The 13,032-nt window shown below is 33.2% G+C and overlaps 1 protein-coding gene across 1 annotated transcript in view; it reads left to right on the top strand.

Moving 5' to 3' along the window:
• The window catches only part of TUSC3 (tumor suppressor candidate 3), a 107,583-nt gene that overhangs the window by 45,026 nt on the left and 49,525 nt on the right, over positions 1–13,032 (top strand). Inside the window, exons 3-6 of the mRNA XM_059844763.1 lie at positions 763–880; positions 3,221–3,361; positions 3,930–4,070; positions 12,554–12,643. Of these exons, the coding sequence (XP_059700746.1) occupies positions 763–880; positions 3,221–3,361; positions 3,930–4,070; positions 12,554–12,643 (490 nt within the window). The remainder of the gene's footprint in view (positions 1–762; positions 881–3,220; positions 3,362–3,929; positions 4,071–12,553; positions 12,644–13,032) is intronic.

Below are 13,032 nucleotides of genomic sequence, written 5' to 3' on the forward strand. Positions count from 1 at the left end.
TGTCTTTCCCTTCCTCTTAGTAAATTCAGAGCAAAGTTGTTTGTTTTGGTTTGTGTTCTCTTTGGTGTTTTTGGAGGATTTGTTGGTTGGTTGTTTGTTGTTTGGTTATTTTATTTAGAAGGATATTTAGTAGCAAACCACTGTCTAGTGCTGATAGAAAAGATTGTATGTTGTTTTAAATGTGATAATTTTATACAACTTTTAGAGAAATAGTCTGGGGTTTTTTATGCTGCTTACAAGTCTACTTCTTATTTTGTTAGGATCATTTCCCCAGTGCTTAGCAGTTTCTCTGGCTCTCCTATGGCTCTGCTATTTTAGGAACATTCTGCTTTCACTGTTGCTTGTTATTTGTCCCCTGGTTTCAGAATTCCTTATGTATAGCTGTTTCTAGCAAGTATATCCTGATAGCACACTCAAGGGCCACATAAGCATATCCTTGCATGGACCTGCTAGCAGATCTATTTGATACTTGCAATTCAGACCAGTCCTATTTACTGAGACTTTAAATATGCAAAACATTACTTTTTCTTAATATCATTTTGGGATTTCTCTTCTATAGTTTAATTTTACGCATTTCTAATTTTGGAGGTGACAAGTTTGAAACAGAAAGTTGCATAAGGAGCTAAAACTTTTTAGTTGATTGTATGTATGTTGAGAAGAATTACGTTTGCAGTATCAATCTAACCATTGCAGCTGATATTATAGGATATTTTTTGCAAGTGAATGGCGTATGGATATACATTTGTTTCTTTTCCTTAACAGGCAAGCTAATGAGGAATATCAAGTGCTGGCTAATTCATGGCGCTATTCGTCTGCTTTTTCAAACAAACTGTTTTTCACAATAGTGGATTATGACGAAGGGGCAGATGTTTTTCAGCAGGTAAATGTTGAATACTGTTAAAGCATTGCTAATTTTTAGAGCTACATGTCAATTTGTTAAGTAAAACAAGATAAATTAGTTTCTGTTTGCAGGTGTGTACTCCTGTTATGTATACAATTTCCTCCTGTTTAAAAACACAGCAGTTTCTCTGACATCAGTGAAAATAGTGTCTTCTAATAACCCCTTCTAGAATTTTCCAAGTGTAGTTTATAGTCTATGTTTATAGATTGCAATATATATATATATAGATATATATGCAAATTTTTTTCTGAGCAATTGTTTTGGTCATTTCTTTAGAATTAAACACATTGTAAGTAACATTTTCATTTAAAGATTTCCTTTATTTTCTCTTTAGGGAAAAAAACCTCTTTAGGAAAAGAGCCTTTTAATTGCTTTCTGTAATACAGTATTCTTCAGCTTCAGTAATATTTAGTCTGGAAATTCTTCAGGGAAAAGAGAAAAGACTGTTTTACATTTCATTTGTTGGCTATGAAGAGTAAAAGTTGGAGAATAGTTTAAGGTCTGCTCTGAAATTGAGAAGTCAAGGAAAAAGGCATCTCTTGAAAATGAATACTAAATACTGACATGCTTATCTACTTGTCCATTGATTGAAGCTAAAAGGGCAGATTAGAAGGAGTAAAACTTTGAAGTTATCTGTGTATTTTAGAAACCTTTTGGTGAAGTGTGTGCCTTAAAATGTTCAGGGAGAAAGATTAATATGTCTTTTATAAATACTTACTTTTAAAAGTTTATATAGTGTGTTTAATAAATATTTTTACTTTTAGTTGAAATCTTAGAATACATTGTTTAAAAAATGGTTATTAGTGGCTTAAGATTTTGCATTAAAAATTAAAGATTTTTTTGCTATAAACATTAAAGGCTTTATAACCTATAGAATATATAGACTGGAGAACTTTATATATGTTGTAACCTGCATGGTTCTAATAATACAAAATATTTTGTTTGATCTTGCCTTAAGCCAATCAACACATGTTAGACGAGTCCAGTTTAACTTATTCCTTGTGTAACAGGGCAAAAATTCAGTTTATTTCAAATGGTATGCATTTAAAATCATGTTTACATTTAGACAAAATTATGCATACATATGTAAGGGTTTTTTTTAAGAGACAGAGTGTTAAGACTAAGTTATACTAATGACTATTTCAAGGTGGATCTAAGGGAAATGCAGTTCTGACGTTACATTTATGTGTGCAAAGTCATGTAATACTGATACCAAAGCAAAAAAAAACCCAGAAAGTAATGTGATTTTGATTTTCGCTGCTTTTGCCATGTTTATAGAGAAATGATAATGCAGTTCCACATCAGCTACCTCCAAACCCTATACAATGTCTGAATGTTTCTGTATCTTATAAAATATTTTATTTATCTATTTCCCACCATGTGTCTTAGCCTTTCTTGGAATATTTTTATTTCCAAATTATTTCAGTAAAGAAGAGGGCTATTTTTTTTTTGCTTAGATGGAAAATATTTTAGTAGTTGGTTATTTCTATTGATCAATTAAGCTTTGTACTTGATTCAATATAAAGTTTTGCTAATGTGGTGTGAACTTCATTTTTAAGGAATTAAAAAAAACTTACTTCTTTACTTAGAAAGCTCTATATTGCATCTCCTTTAAGTATTACTCCTGATTTTGTTTATGTTAATTTCCATTTTTTCAAGTGCTCTATTGTATGATTTCTGAGATGGTCTGAATGCAGAGGAATTTTATATAGTGAAATTATATTTTCCTATCATACCTTGCAAAGCTGAAGTTAAAACTTCAGATAGCAAATTTTCTTATCAATTTTGAATATTTTTTAATATACTGTGAATAGTTCCAGTGGCATCAGCACATGAATTAACAGTAACTCTAGGGCAAGTTATGTAGTTTAAGCTAGTTATCCAGTTGTTTTTGGATTCCAAAAAAGCCTAGTCTCTAGAGGTTAGTCTCTTGTAGCCAAACAATGCCAAGCTACTTTGCTCTCTTAGAATGATAAGTTAATATACTTTAATAGGTTGGTTGGGTGCGCAGTCTCTGTTTTACCAATTACAGGAAAGGTCTTGCAGTGTATGAGAACTTTAAAGCATAAGATACTCATACAGAACAGCTTGTGGGTGAAACATTCTAAATAATTAAACATCCTGAAGAATCTACTGGAATGAATATTGTGAGCACTCTTTTTGGAGGACTGTATATGAGAATATATAAAAAAATGTAATGTATGGAGGTAAGTGATATTTTTATTCTAATTAGATTTGTGGTTTTGAGGCTATTGTGGTGTTATATTTTGAGGACAAGGTTACTTATTTTTTTTCCTTCTGTTTTTCCTGGTTTTGTAGCTGAATATGAACTCTGCTCCGACTTTCATGCATTTTCCTCCGAAGGGTAAACCCAAGAGAGCTGACACATTTGACCTGCAGAGAATCGGATTTGCAGCTGAACAGCTAGCTAAATGGATAGCTGACAGAACAGATGTTCATGTAAGTCTTTCAGCAATTTTAAAAGTGGAAGTTAAATGTATCTTTGTGGTTTGAGACAGGTTGACAATAAATTCCATCTTTCCTTAATAACTTTCTTTGTCAAGTGAGGGTTCTACAGCACATTAAAAAAATAACATTTTATGTACTTGTGAGAACTTCTGCAGATTATATTCCATTCTTGCTTTGTTATAATCTAATTCTGGATAAAAACAAGTGGTCATAATTAGTTGATAATAAATAAAATGTGCTTTACAAAACTATATACAAAACACTTCGATTCGAAGGTAGCTGCTTTTAGTTCAGACACAACCTGCAAATCTTTTGAAGAAATAATGTTTCAGAGTGGCAAATAAATAATGTTTCACAGTTCCAAATTAAACATGAAGGTGTTTCATAGTATGTGCTCATAAAAGAAAGTACTTTTTTTCCTTTTTAAAGTATATTTAGGGACTAGTCTTGCTGACTCTGAAACCAGATTTCAGGTGCTCCATTATGTTTGGTGTTCCACATGGAAGATGATCTGTATGTAAGCATTTATTACAATCTGTATTTGCATTTTTCCTTCCAGATTAGAGTGTTCAGGCCTCCTAACTATTCTGGTACAATTGCACTGGCTCTTCTGGTATCTCTTGTTGGTGGCTTGTTATATCTGCGAAGAAATAATCTTGAGTTCATCTATAACAAAACTGGCTGGGCCATGGCAGCTCTGGTATGCAGATTTTCCTTATTAATATGCTTTTTATTAATTTCTTATCTTAGCATAAATTTTTTCATTATTTACAGGATAAATTAAAAACCATTGCATAAGTACATTGTTCAGAATGATACTGTCAGAAAAAGATTGATAATCCAGATTTTGGGTCTAATTCTCATAAGAAGTGAGTATCAGTTACTATGAGTGACTCACTGAAAATTAGCAAATTCTCTGAGAGCTGCAGTTTTTAATTTGAACTTTAGTATGAAGATATTTCCAATAATGGTTACTGATGTTTATGGCTATGGTTCAACTTGCCATTTTTTGATAAAATCCAAAATGTTAATCAATTGATTTAGCATAGATATTCATGTCAGACTATATCACTTTAGAGTAATGAAAGTTTGAGGAAAAAAACCCAAAGGCTTATATGTTTCTAAGACAGTGATAAAAGATCTGAGAAACAAAGAAAAAGAGGGAATTGTTTCCAAAACTGGTTTCAATAGTACTGACCTTAACATTCTACTGTTAACCTAAATGAGTATAGGACGATCTTAGTGTTAGCTCTGAGAAAAGTCTAGATCTAGCCAAATCCAAGTGTGTTGGAAATTTTAGTCAACTAAATTCTCAAAACCATAACTAATGAATGAAGCTTGAATTTGCTTAATAGTGTATTGCACTGAGTTTATTTACATGGTGGTTTTCATAACTGAGTAGACTGATGAAAAATGTGGGATGTGCAACTTAGTCAGCTGTCTCAGTTTTTAACAGGAAATTGTATTCAGGGATGGTAAATCTTGTTATAGTGCCAAGCACTCATTTCTCTGACATTGTTGTGACTGACAAAAGAGGAAAAATCTTAGGAGAAGCATCAAAGGCTTAATTTTCAGGGACATGGCATCAGAAGCATGGGTTTCAACACTAGAATAGTGTCTGTAATTATTGAGTCCAATCCAGTATTTTACTGTACTACTAGTTATGTCAGTGGAGAACACTACTTTTTAGAAATTCATCCACATGTTTTTTGCAATATAAAAAAAGCTTTTATTCTTTTACCATTTAGATGATTATTTATTCCCATGATCATTTGAAAGACTTTTCCTCAACTTTTATCAATGTGAATTAACCTTTCTTGAAAAGACTTGGCTAGGATTTTATATGAAACATGAGTTTTGTTTCTACATCAGCATTTATGTTTTATTTTCTTATCTAGGCTCCCTTTCCCAAGAAAGCTTGCACCAGCTGGTCTTTGAGGTCTTTCAACCTGGGCTATTTTATAGTTCTTTGTGTGTTAGTTCTGCTAGACTTAGCTTATCCTAAAACTGGTTTTTCCTTTTCAATATCATATTACTGGTTTGTTATTCTGCTCTGATTCAAAAATGTGAGAAGATGTCTTCTTTTTGTGGTACTGTCACCTGATGGGCCTTTGGCAGGCTTTATCTCATAAAGGTCAGATATTAATTACCTAATATCTGGTAAGTTCTAATTTTTATGCCTAGATTATTAATAAGATTTTAAGGAAAGCTCTTTGCTCTGAATTCTTTAAGATTTGGCATTAATCTTGAATAATGGCTACTGATAATGCTGTTTTTTCTCATGTGCTGTCATAGATTTTCCTACTAGTGTAGGAAAACATCTTTATTTAAGCAGTTTGTTAATCTACACCATACATTGAGGCAGGAATACAGAACAAGTTTTCAAATAAACCACCACTAAGACTAGATTTCAAGTAGAATGGACTTTCCTTTTGATCTAGAAAGCTAGGATCAGAATGTCGTCTCTGTTCCAGGATGTCGTGTGGAATATACCCAGATCTAGCGCAGAATTTTGACATGTCTCTCCCAAAGTCTTTCATATTTATTTCCATATATTTTTCTAGGTTACCATTATTTTTCAATGATAATACTTTCTAAAGATGCTTTACCACCAGTTAATTTCACATTTGATATGTATCAGTCTAACTTTTTTTTTTAATTCCTAATCTTTAGCAAAAACCTGACTAAAGCAATAATTATCACAAGAAAATAGATACTTGTGTAAAAAAATCAAATAAAGATATGTAATCAATGGTATTTCTTTTGGTTAGCCATGCAGCCTAGCTCTGGAGACAGCAATTTCATCTCAATTTCATACCTCAAACTTTTCAGATGAAAAGTTTGTTTCAATGTTTTGTGGAATTTGGTTTTTTTTGTCTTGCAGAGGTTAAAAATTAGTTCTTAAGATAGAAGAATCATTCTACTACAAGCTGCAATAAATAGTTGAAGATGTAATTAAATTGAGAAACTGAACACATCAATTTTTTCTCAGAATGTTTGCTATTCTCTTTAGCAGAAGCTCAAGAGTTTCCATCTGAACACTCTTAATTGCTGTGTAGAAAATCAATAATGACGCTCAGCTGAACTCCTGAGGACAGATCCAAATGTAATCAAATATTTTAAGAAATGTATTAATGTCATTCAGTAATTGTCATCCTGCTGATTGTATAGACAAGCAATTAACTAAAATGGCTTAACTAAAATGTCCTGTATTGTTGCTAATACTTTTCCCTGTAAATTTCTGTTTACTTGAAAAATTAATAGCGCTTAAAGGATGTTTTAGGAAGTGGTCTTATATCTCAAAGTATGTTGTAATTATGGCATTGAGCCAATGCTTTACTATTTTAATTGTTATTGTTCTGACTTCACAATGTAGTAAAAGCCCCATACCCTGTAAAGTGATGGATAAGCAAAGAACATACATTTAGCAGAAGTCCTTTTGGTTTTATTCAGACCTGTGGAGACATACAAGTTAATTTTGTAACTTCTTTTTGCTGGAATCAGCAGGGACTCCAGATTGCAGACTTTTGGACAGAGGACCTTAGTTAATGACTAAAATTTGTTGTGATTCATAGAAGAAAATGGGCAGTCACTAATGTAATACATATAAATATTATATTATTATTGTGTAAGGTAAATGGATGGTGTCACTCTGCCTGATTGAATGATCTGTTGCTAAAAATTCGAAGAAAATTCTCAGCATAAAGGGTATGTGCTGTTTTGACAGAGGATCCCAGAAATATTAATTTGATAACTTAATTGATATAAAAATGTTGTGTCTCATAGACAGTATTTCCAGAAGCGTTTTAGAAGAATATTTAGGAATGCAGTTTTTAATGATACATCTAATAGTTTTGATAGACTTGTAGAAGCAAGACCACGGGTTCCATCTCACGCATTGATTCCAGTGCCAGCTCACATAAGACCATCAAATTGGTTTTGCCCTCGGTATTAGATTGCACCACAGCAATATTTGTGGTTTCATCCCCTCATTGAAGCACTGCAGGCTCTGGTAGTATCTTGTATGCCTTAGGCATTTTCACTTGCAACATTACCCAGAAGAGTTTTAGGATGGCAAACCAGGATGACTTGAGTCCCAGTACATAATATCCCAAAAGATGTCTTTTGAAATCACATGTAAAATTTATCCCCTAGTTTATTTTGTGCTTTAATTCAAATTCCGCTATTCATCTATGGATATTTTTCCCTCTGACATGCCAACACAAAGATGACAAAGGACTTCAGTCCTTAGATATTTGCAGACTCCTGTCCTTTTATGCTGGTAACAAGAAGCAATTCAGACTCTTTATTTCTTAAACCGAGAGAAGAAAAGGTCAGATGGTATAAACTAAGCAAGGTTCTAACAGTTTAGATAAGGAATTGTTTCATTTTAGACAACAGTATGTGTGCCGAGAGTTTCTGTTCTGTTGGCTGGACTGTCTTTTGATGTTGTTTACCAGGTTGTTGTTTCCTGCATGTAATTTTCAGTTTTACTTTATGCCTATATTTCAGATTTGCCTATATACCTGTGGAATCCGGGAAGACAAAATCTGTACTGAGATTAGAAGGATTTAATTCTCTTGGGCAAAATATGACAGGTCAATTGAATGAGGAGACAAAGTGTGTGTTTATTGTTCTCATAACAGTTAATGGGTATGAGAAATGTGTGCTGTGTGGATATACTCCCCAGTACTTGCACCACACAGTACATTGATCAGCAGTTATTGGTCCAAAGGAGCTTGGAGGGTCTTATGGCTACTAGTGACTTTTTCACCCCTTTCTGGAAATGAGGATAAAAAATTATTGTGCTTTATTCAAAGATAAACAGAAAAACAAAGGTTTCTCTGTGTGACTAGGTAGGCATCCAAAAGAAGATCAATAAATTCTGATTATTAATTTTTTTCTTCATATAGTTAGAGGTTTTAGAGATGTAAAATTTAAAGATACAATTCTCTTTGCTTCTGTTTTGTACTCTGTTTTTTAATTGTATATCTTTTATTGGAGAACCTGATAAGTGATGGATTTGGAAATGGAGTACAGATCTCATAGCATGAAAGCCCTCATTGAGTGCAAAAGCAAGGCTAAACTGGACAAGAAAGGATTACATTTCTTTAAAACAGTAATTCTGAAATTGTTAGAATTTACATATACAGAACAATATTTAAATAAAGTGTAGAACTAGCTGTCATGTGTCCACTTTTTATTGAACCTATGCTTGAATTTAACTATATTCATAAATGAATGTAAAATTTAATTATTTTTCTTGCATTACAAAGTTTCCCTTGTTCTTGGGTCTAAACTTGCAAAGAAATATTATTGGTTTTGTATACTATCTGCTAATAGGAAGCTTCTCTTCAAAAGTCATACTAAATGACTTTTTAAGTCTCCAGCAGTTTTGTTTGATGAACTAGCAGACAGTGTTAATAAAACTAAGGATGGAAGCCATCAAGGAAGTATTACTTGTAATTTGTTAACAAGGTCCTGCAGCAGATCCATCTACACATGGAGTGTACTTGCCTAGAACACCAGTGTTTGGCTGCAGAGCCAATTGCTCTGCTTGCTTTTATCATTTAGATGCAAAATAAGCTACCTATATCTGGAAGCTCTTAAAATAGCTCAAACCATGAAAAATACCCTGAACTCCAGTGATAAATCAGGTGACATGCAGCAGTTAGTGGTATTCTTGGGGTCTGACAAGGAGAAAGAGCAGATGAAGGAAAGGTGTGTCTATAGTCTTCCTCTCCGTGGAACTGCTGAAATACAGACTCTACTCTGTGGAAAAGTGGCATTGTGGTCAGAGATAAGTGCTCAACTTGAATCTTCAACTTTACTCTAGTTTTCATCATTTTAACTTTGACAAGATCCAAGAAAATGGCAGAAAAGCACAATTTCTCTGCATATGAGAGTAAATATGGACAAGTTGATAATTTGTGGGAGTTAATTTGGCAAAATTTCTAACTGGGAAAAGTCAACCCACAGTAATGGTTAGTTTGGAAATATTTGGATACCAAAGTATAGGATCCTATGGAAACTATGCCATTTGTGATGGTAAACATTGTATACTAGTGTGAGTTACAGATGCACACATCTGTTCTACAAATAATGGTTTGTATTTTATAAACAGTAAAGTCTGTAGTTTCCAATGTTGTTTTTTTTTTTACACAGATAATTGTAATTGGAGAATATAGAGCACAGCAAAATGAGCTTTAATGTCAAGCACTATATGTAGCATCCTAAATTCTTGCTTAAGGAATATGATGAAAATGCTCAGTTCTTAGGATACTTAAAATTATATGAAGATTGGAAAAGGACAAGTAAGAACCTGGAAAATGTATTTTGGCTGATGAAAAAGTAATTTGGAAAAACACCATAAAAGGAACATGATGGAAGGAAATCATTGCAGATCCAGTGTGTGGTAGACAAAATTAGTTTTTTTAGTCACTAACAGTCTGAACTGAAAGAATGTGAAAGATGCCTTCAGGTTAAATAACCATATTGTTGAGTCCTTGCTTTTCAGTTATGTTTATACTTGACATTTTCCTCTCATCACTATTGTGTCTCCTAGTTACTTCTTTTGCTAGACACTGTACTGTCTCACAATGTGGTATTTAAAGCATGAAAGATCTTCAGTAATTTGGAAGATTTATAATTTATGAAATATATGACTATTTATAAAATGGTATAGAGTCTTTTTGATCTTTCCATATGGAAGCAGATTTGGCCCTAGAGAATATACCTTACAAACAGTAATTTAAAAATGAGAAAAATTACTTCTCATGGAACTCAAATTTTCGAGAGGCACAGTTTGTTTACTCTATGCATCTGTTATCTTTCAATGTTTGACTGTTCAGCTAATTTTTTGCCTTTCTAAATATCTTTCACCTCACTTTTGATACTTTCTGTTTCTACACTTTTGTTCTTTCACATCAGCTATTATGTGAGTCATCACCAAATCAGCAGTATAAATTTCTCTGCTAAAATAATCTGCAAGGTATAGAAATAAATGTTACTCTTCTCTCAGTAATGTCACTGTATACTCTTTAATTTTGTTGCATGTTATTATTAAAAACACAATCTATTTGCTAGCAATCACTATCAGTATGTCTTTATCTGCCATGTTAGTTTTTATGCTGTTACATTCTTAATCCTTTTAATAGCAAAATGAAACTCATTTTATATTAAAATTAGGAACCTTTTCTTATTGTAATTTAAATTATAACACTACAGCAAAGTAGTAATTAAAATGTATTTGAAAATGTATCTTTTATTTCTATTACAAGAAAAATCTCATTAATACCACCACAATTAAATAATTCTGCATGCATTTCTTGCTATCTTTGCATTTCTCTTATGTGATTGTTACTCTTCCACTGCTTCTCTCTGGATCTGCAGATCATTCTTTTGCTTTGGGGTAATGTGGTATTATGATGAGTTGTCAGCATTCCATGGTCTTTGCTGGGAGGGGTATGATGCTGCTGCTTTCTTCCTCCTTGGCTTAGGGTCCATTTAGGGCTATTTCACTCTCTGTGCTTCTTTACTGATTTGCAACAAAATTTTACATCAGAATTTACAGGGTAAATTGAGGTGGTCTTAAAGATGTTGGATGCTTCTCCTTTGTTTTCTTAGTTAGCAGTAAAACTGTTTTCTACATGCTCCCATGTCTGTGTTTCTTCATTGTAATATTTATAGGCTTGGGATCTCCAGTATAATCCTGTGCATCATTTCTTGTCATTCCATACTGACACATTGTAGCCTATGTTTACACTTTGGCTGTCTCTGCTGTCATCTCATCACTACTGTAATACATCAATATGTTGGTCCTATCTATTTCATCCTAAACAGAATAGGGGGGGGAAAATAATATGCCAGTGTAATGTAAACTAGGTATGGTCACCTGGTATTTGGAAAAATTGCTGTTTTAACTAAATAGGTAAACCCTTCCCTCCCCCAACAACTACCAAACAGCGACAGCAAAAAAATCCAAAAAACCAATCAAACAAAAAAACCCACCTAAACCCCAAATGGAAACAAAATCCAAAGCCAGGAAAGCCAAGACAGATTTGATTAAAGTTTGACAAGATTGCATAGTAAGGCCTTGTTCTTATTTCTAGAAGTAGCAATGCTGCATTTGCAAAGATACAGAGCTACACTAGCTTATATTTACTTCAGAAACATGTTACAAAATTGTTTTTAAAGAAAACGCTCCAAAGGGTTTTAGTAAACCCTGGTTTAGTCAGTCACTGTGGTACAAATTTTTGCATTCATGATCCATCTGCCATATCTTTATGACTTTATGATGCTTTTTGGAATATTGGTGTACAGTAAAAATGAGCATGTACTGAACTTAAAATAGAGCTTTTCTAAAGATTATCTGCACTGATAAAACAAAAAGCATATTTAGATGATACATGTTTCCTATTTCTCTCATTTGATAATCCAAAATACTATACTTTCTTCTTTAAAATAGTCTTAATGACTCTGGGTACGGCTGGTGTTTGTCATAGACATTCTACAGTATGATCTTCTGCAAGCATTAAGGTCTGTTTTTACAGTTGTCACACATCCCTAACCTAAATTCACACTTTTTTCTGTTGGGAATTTTCAACCTTTCCAGCAAGTCAACCATTGCTATTTGTCATAGCTAAAATGAATCATAACCATATAGGACACATAATGAGAATTCCGTAAAATAGGACAGTTGGTTGGTTTTTTTTAAATAACTGGCTTTTTTCTAGTACTTAATTTATAATTTCAGACATGTGAAAACAAAAAGGCAAAGTAAATATTTTTTTAAGATTTAGAAGCAGAAATATTTTCATGGAAGGTTGTATAAATCGAGTACTAGCTTCCAGAACATTTGCAATGAGTGCCTTCTATTGCTGCCTTCTACTGCTGCAAGTACTTGTTGTCATGTAGATATGTAAATGTGGCATATAAATTTAGGATTATTTCAAGTGAGATTTGGAAAATCTGGCTTGAGCTAACTCATTTTCAGAATGGTAGAAGTCATTAAAAATTTTGTGAAAATAATGCATCTGAAGATACTGTCCTAAAATTCAAAGAGGGGTAGATGCTGTGTCTGGTTAGTGAAAAAATATTACATATCTAAAGGAAGAGTAACCAGCAGAATGGTTTTCTGTTCAGTCCTTCACGGTAAATTAATTTTTCTTTTTTTTTTTCTAGTGCGTTGTATTTGCTATGACATCTGGTCAGATGTGGAATCACATCCGTGGACCACCATATGCACATAAAAATCCTCAGAATGGACAAGTGGTGAGTTGGTTATTTTAATTTTATTTTGAGGGGAAAGGATGTGTAAACAGTCACTTGCTACAGTGAGCCTACAGTTGCGAGTAATTGCAGGTCCATAGGTCTGTCTGAAAGTCTGTCAGAGTCTTAAATCTAGTTGCAAGCAGAGTCTGTTTTGGAATTTCAGATCTTTAGAAGGTGCCACCATCTCTGATTTGAGCAATGAAATGAGTGGTTGTGCTGTTCAAACGTCTCTCTCTGCAGCTCCTAGCTGTAGTGAATGTGTTAAAAATTGTTCCATACCACACAATTCCCACTGCCCAAAGGCAAATGCAGGCGTTGTGTCTTTTTGTAGGGATGTGCTTCCTCACACAGTGGAAAACAAATGTTTTGTTTCCCACATTTAGGCTACA

Source organism: Haemorhous mexicanus, chromosome 4 (genome assembly GCF_027477595.1).
Source record: "Haemorhous mexicanus isolate bHaeMex1 chromosome 4, bHaeMex1.pri, whole genome shotgun sequence".
NCBI classification, from domain to species: Eukaryota; Metazoa; Chordata; class Aves; order Passeriformes; family Fringillidae; genus Haemorhous; species Haemorhous mexicanus.